The 6,998-nt window shown below is 35.5% G+C and overlaps 1 protein-coding gene across 1 annotated transcript in view; it reads left to right on the top strand.

Annotated features, from left to right (window-relative positions):
- Positions 1 to 5,789, top strand: part of LOC109825159 (zinc finger CCCH domain-containing protein ZFN-like) — a 7,601-nt gene extending 1,812 nt beyond the window's left edge. Inside the window, exons 4-7 of the mRNA XM_020391907.1 lie at positions 735 to 854; positions 990 to 1,259; positions 3,059 to 3,379; positions 4,917 to 5,789. Coding sequence (XP_020247496.1) covers positions 735 to 854; positions 990 to 1,259; positions 3,059 to 3,379; positions 4,917 to 5,231 — 1,026 coding nt within the window. The 3' untranslated portion in view covers positions 5,232 to 5,789. The remainder of the gene's footprint in view (positions 1 to 734; positions 855 to 989; positions 1,260 to 3,058; positions 3,380 to 4,916) is intronic.

Here is a 6,998-nt window from a genome sequence, read left to right on the forward strand (position 1 = left end):
CAATTACCTTGGGAATTTTAGAAAACTCCCTAACAATAAATATTACATAAATCATAAAGTTGTCATTGGGAGTTAAGTGAAAATCAAAATATTTTTTTGGGGGTTTTCTGGAATTCTCAAGCTTAATGGGGATTTAACGAAAGTTTAAAAAATTGCAGGTGTTAAGTGCCAAAATCCCAAACTTATTGGAGGTTTAATAAGATTTACACATAACTTTTATTATAAAAACAATGAGATGGATCCCCTCCACTTCCAGTATAGAGGAGAAAAGACCCTATAATCTCAGTTTTATCATGCCTCATCAAGGACTCAAGACTCGGTTTTTGTTTTTGTTTCTGTTTTGTACCTTCATTATTTAGAAGGCTTTGACAGGTTTTGCTAGTTTCAAAGTTTACAATTTTGCGTCTAGTTTACATAACATTTAGGCTAAGTGTAAGTAACCCCTAGATATGTTGTAATTTTTGGTTCTTTGCATCTGAAGTACCTGAGAATTATATAATATATCTAACATATAAACTAAAGTGTTAAATTAAGAGAGGTAAACTTACGTTACTCAATTAGTAATCAAAAAAATAATAGGAACGATATTAGTTTAAAATAAAATTAAGAGCTAATAAATTAAAGCATATATATTTAACTGTAGATGAGTTTATGCAACTTGGATGAAAAAGAAAGGGAATATGATATGTATGGATCTCTCTGTATTTTAATTTTACTTTTTTTCCTTTTTCTAGTACTACTTGAAGACGGGTACCTGCAAGTTTGGTGCGACTTGCAAATTTCATCATCCTAAAGATAAGGCAGGAATTGCAGGAAGAGTTCAATTAAATGTTTTGGGCTACCCATTGCGGCCGGTTTGTGACTCTTCTTTCTAATATCTTATCTTTTAACAGTTTTCTGTTACTATATGTAATATATTTACTTTAAATAGATGTATGTGCTTACATCACATGTGCTTTTAGGTTCATTATTTTCTTTGTGTGGTGTAGAATGAAAAGGAATGTGCATATTATTTAAGAACGGGACAATGTAAGTTTGGAAATACTTGTAAATTTCATCATCCACAGCCATCTAATGCGATGGTTTCACTCAGCGGTTCTCCTGTTTATACTTCTGTACATTCGCCCACACCAGCTGGTCAACAATCTTATCTAAGGACTTCTTTTGTTCCAAGCCCTCGCTGGCAAGGTCCATCAAGTTATGCACAACTAATTCTTCCTCAAGGTTTGGTTCAAGTTCCTAGCTGGAATACATTTTCGGTAAGCTCTGCTTCCCTGTTTATCACATTATTGTTTCAGATAGCTTCTGATAAGTGTGTAATGATGGTTTAAAATGAAGTCCAATGTAGACTATGTCCACTCAATTCTTGTTACTATGTGTTACAATGTTGTTTAGGTTTTTGTTTCTTGCTAATTGTTTTTCTTGCAATTTATGGTGATTATATTCTTGATCTATAGTAGAACCTAAGATTTTCCATCAAGTATACTATTCTAGGTCTAAATGTGTTTGAGACTCGTTATTCGTTGCTCTAGGATGCCTCTAGCTTTATGATCACCTGTCGATTGTGTTTTCAGTTTTCACACTATTCAGAAATATTAACCCATTAATGCTTGGCTGCGTGCTCTTGTGAAAATTTGGGACCATGCTTACCAAAATTGTCTACTTTTCTTGGGAGAGTACAATGATATACTCATTTCTTTCTTCGTCAAATAGAAAGTTGCATAGTCATGGTTATATTCATTGGCCACTGAGTAGTTCCCCAACATAATTTAATAAGTCATGTTGCAAGGACTGACCAAAGTGGTTGCTTCTGCCCTGGGAGATCCTTCAGCACCGTTTTGCAGTTGATATCAAATCCTACTGTTTTCCTATTGGCAGGAAGTGTTGATCTTTTCTGTATTTTTTTGGACACTATGAGGGGAACTATAGTTGCAGCAAACTCTTCGTTTTGGTGGTGATGTTTTGGGAAAATTTTGGTCCATCTTTTTTTTAACCTTTGTACCCCTCCAAATCCAACTTTTTTGCAGATTTCCCCCCAAATCTGGATATTCGTACTACTACATTCTTTGACATTAAGTTAATACCTCTCTCCTTTGACCCGTTGAATGTCAAACTTAAAATAAAGGCTTTTTGTTTATATATCCATTATACTCACCCTATTTGCCTATGTAGCTCCAATATATGTATATTTGCTAATTTACTCCAATGAGTTTTAATGGTGTTAAATGTGGGTTAGAATGTAGGGGTAAATATGCAAATAGGATTTTTTTATTTTTTATTTTTTATTTTTTATTTTTTATTTTTATATTGTTATTGTTATTATTATTATTTTGGGGGTAGGGTTTGGGAGGGATATAGGTAAATGTCATTTTTTAAGTACAAAGGAGGTATCCTGCCCTGAACTTTGTACCTGCCATAATCCAACCTCTCGATTCATCAGTGAGCCAGGCATCACAGGCAAATAATCTTGGCATTTGCAAGATAAGCTATCAAATAGAGTTTCTATTGTTTCTTGCATTGGCTATCTTCCTTGAGTTCTTTACTTCACATATGCAACATATTTATACATTTCAAGGAATTTTTTTAAATAGTTTTGGATAGACATCTTAAGTTTTTGGCTTCAATTTTTGTTGTTACATGAGATTAATTCTTGGACTTTGACGAGGCAGGCTACAGAAATCAGGATAGTTTGCCAGTATACTCTTATACAACTTTGTTTGAGTGCCCTTTTCCACCAATTTGTGTCCTCAATTTGATGTAAGATTGCTTCTTTAAGCAACACTGTGCTAAACAATTGGCAATTATACTGCTGAATTATTTACTTTGGTCCTCTGTGCATTTTTTTAAATGTGTCCCTTTTCCATCAATTTGTGTTCCCAAATTGTGCAAGAAAGTTTCTTTTAAGCAACGCTGCACTGAACAATTGGCATCTGCATTCGTTCTTCAATTAATCTTCATTACACTTTTATCTTTTTGATAAAGATCATCTCAAAGCATGAGTTTGCCAATTAAATTCATTAGGACTGACACATGATTACATCCCTGTGCTTTCCTGCAGGGACAGTTAGGGTTAGCATCATCTTCTGAGGGCCAACGGACACCCGGAAGTAATCAGTATTATGGAACTTCCCATCAAAGTGAAACAGCAGCAGGAGAACAAAGAGCAGTTTCTTATCATTCGGGTTCAGTACCGGTAGGTCAGTATGCAATGCAAACGGAGAACATATTTCCCGAGAGGCCTGACCAGCCCGAGTGTCAGTTCTATATGAAGACTGGAGACTGTAAGTTTGGTGCAGTCTGCAGGTTTCATCATCCTAGGGAGAGATTTATTCCTGCTCCTGACTGTGTTTTGAGTCCATTGGGCCTTCCATTGCGCCCTGTAAGTTAAATGACCAATCTCTTTATGTTGCAGTGTTCTTGCATCCTTTAATTAACTCCCTCCTTATATTGTTCTGTACATCTATCTTATCGTCCTTGGAGGCCCTTCTATTAATCTGAGAAAGAGAATCTGATCATTTGACCCATTGTTTAAAAAGCGGTTTGGGCGCCCGCTAGGTCTAAGCGGTACTTAGGCCGCTTGCCTAGGTGATTATGAGCCACTTATATGGACTAATGTGCATCAAAAAGAAGTATATTACTCGCTTACGCATAGTAACAAATGAAGTGAATGGCCCAATTCAAAATGGATTGAATCAAAACTCTATGTCCTAGTCCGTCCTAGGTAAACGGTGAGGATACGATTTTGAATATCCGAAAAGAACCTTCCTTTATTGATGCTAAAAGTGCCTATGTGCCCTTTAAGTGCCAACCTAGGACCTAGGCGCCCGGGCACTTCTTCTGACACCAAGAAGCGCCTAGTGCTTTCTAAAACATTAATTTAACCTCTCAAACATTTTATTGATGAGGTTGCATTGCTAACCAAAATCCTAAGATCAGACATAAATGTGAATATTTGACGTAAATTCTTAAATGTAATAATCTTGTGGGAGTACCAAATTGAAATAATAAACAAAAATGAGAGAGAGAGTATTCAACCGCGTTTTACTTTTTACAAGAATGGAAGACAAAAAGAAGCAGAATCTAAAGCAGAATCTAATTCAGATTTTGGCATATCAAAATCATCATTCATACTATGCTTTGAAGCTCATCTTGGTTATTTAAATAGGCTTTTTTCAGCGCAGCCTATTAGATTTATCCTAACACAAAGTGATATGCATGTGTTATCCCTTTTTTCTTGTTACACATCAGAGAAGATTCACTGATGCATATAAGTTGCAATCTGTTTAACTGCCTCTTATCTTTTTAAAGCTGTATTACTCGGAAGTCATCTGTTTTACTTCTATTATGGTCTGTTCTTATTTCGTTCTTCGCTTGAAAAGCAAACGGCTAGACAAACTTCCTTCAGTCTGGCAGAAACTTTAATAATTAATACAAACAAGGGGCTCTCTTCAGCACGGGATCATGAGATCATTTCCAAACCACTGTTAAACACTCCATTTTTATAAAACTTTGCTGTGTCGGACACTTGGATGTAATAAGGCACTTAGATGCCAATGTCCAACGACACTGGACACTTCTCCTGTATAAAAAGAAAAGAAAAAAAAGAGAGGATATTGTTGTAGTTTAAGAAAAGAAAAACTTAAAAGAAAAATAAACTAACGGATTTTTTAAGAAATTATAGGAGAAATATTACTTGAATGATCATCTAGTCCTGTGCCATGTTTTTTTAATCAATGTCAATATCATGACAGGTAAACAATAGTGCTACATAGAGTCTATTACGCCCACAAGCATGTGATGGATAACTTTTACATGCATGTATACAATAAAATCTATCCAGAGTTAATAATAATAACAACAAAGATTTGTTTTGTTGTGTAGCTAACTCTCGGTTCTTTTCTTCTATTTTCTAACAGGGGGAGCCCCTATGCATCTTCTATTCTCGCTACGGTGTCTGTAAATTCGGGCCAAACTGTAAATTTGACCATCCAATGGCTACTCCGATGGGAATCCTTGCTTACAGTCTTTCGACATCCTCATCACCCGATGTTCCTGTAGTTCGGCGTCTATTGGAATCCTCTGCTGCACCTCCAGTATTAACATTATCATCAGAAACTCATGTTGAAGCTGTTCCTGGCTCCAGAAGACAATCTCTATCTGGCGACGAAAATATCCAGTCAGAGGGATCACACACCAACCAAAGCATTGGGCAAGTTTCTTCTTTTTCATAATCTTATTAGATTAAAAGAGTTATCTGTAAATTGAGTTCCGGATGCTGGAGTTGTACAGTCTTCGTGATGGTTGAAACTGTTCATCCTGAGCTGCTCTTTACTTGACAAGAAGTCTTTGATTCTGTCTTTGTTCTCTCTTGGCTTTAGTTTCTTCGGTGTTTCATTTTTATGTGATATAGTTTTGTGTCTGTAGTATCCTCATTTGTAGGTTAATCCTTCTCTCCCTCATCTGTAGTATTTCATGTTTGTACTATTTCTAAGCCCTGGGAGTACTTGCTTATAAGGCTGTTCACGACACTAGGTTGATTTTCATGCCAAGCTTTGTAGACATCAGGCTCTGTTCATCCCAGTCGGGGTGAAAATCAGACGAATCAAATATATATCTGAAATTGTAATCTCTGAGATCGATCAAACGGAAAGAAAATGCACAGCTGAAACATCCATTCATTGTAATCTTGGAAGTAAAGATACTTGATGATAAGGTTTCCTTCTCTTTGATGTTCAATGAATAAGATGCATTTGACCAGTGTTGCTGTGATGTGATTATGCTCTTGGATTCCTGAAATTGTTCGTTTGGTAATTTACTTGCGTTTTTGTGGATTTAAGTTATTCTCGGCAATTTTACCTTGCTTTGCGAGTAAATATCTATCTTACTGTTCTAGTGGACCATGGACTTCTTATACTTTTCAGCCTTTTGATTGTATGAAATTTTATGCTTTTAATAGAGGTTACAGATTCTACTCTTTTGATAATAGTGAAAGCTTTGGTAGATTGATGATTATACATCTTGATGTCTGTTGCAATATTTTGGTAGTGGTTGGATGTTGTATAAGCAAAGTTTTGGTAGTTTATATATCATTCCATTTATTGCTTTCATGGGGGTGAAGTCAGCTCATGACCGCCTATATCTTTGGCAGTCGTTTGAGCATCCGAATGTTGAAAATATTTCACTCTCATGTACCCCGCATAAGGGAGTTCACTTTCCCTAGCTTGTAAAATCATATGAAATCTCACTTTTATTGATAAAAAATTTTGAGTTTCAGAACTAACATTTCCACACACTATCTAAAATATTGCACCCCACTTTTATTAAAAAGCGGAGTGAAGGAAAACCAAAAAAAAAACATAAAAAGGCTCAAGCGTACCTCCTTTAAAGCATATAGTATGCACGTGCCTGTCCTGTTGCCAAATTTTTTTTCAAAGAGAATAGATATTTTTAACGGCCAAAAACATCAAAATTGCCTGAATCTTATTCCTACACTTTATTTTACCTTTTAAATTTCAAAATTAAAATTTCTCTATCAGCACATAGAGGCCTACAAGAGGAGGGATTTAAATTAAATGATCTATTAGGTTGTTAGGGTACAATTATTTTCCAAATTAACAGATATTGTTTAACAGTACTTCCATATCTTTCTTAATTGTTTCAACCAAGTTCTTTCAGGCCTCACTTCTAGATCTCTTTGCACCATAGACATGAATCCTTCATAATTCTATACATAAAATTTAACTGAAATCGCATCCACTAAAAAAAACAAGGGGAGAAAGAAACATATATAAACAATAGAGGTGAAACTCTATTAAAACAAAAATATGGCTATGTTGAGGTTCCAAACTGCATGGCAAGGATTTTAATGGAGAATCAACATGATTTACATGATTTGGCAATAAAACCACTGAGGCCATAGCAGCTGCCATCTTTCACACATGTTTGCTATATCCACTCCCAAACAGTAATTTTGGGAGTTGGATTGCCGAAAATGCCCT

Source organism: Asparagus officinalis, chromosome 10, assembly GCF_001876935.1.
Source record: "Asparagus officinalis chromosome 10, Aspof.V1, whole genome shotgun sequence".
Classification (NCBI taxonomy): Eukaryota; Viridiplantae; Streptophyta; class Magnoliopsida; order Asparagales; family Asparagaceae; genus Asparagus; species Asparagus officinalis.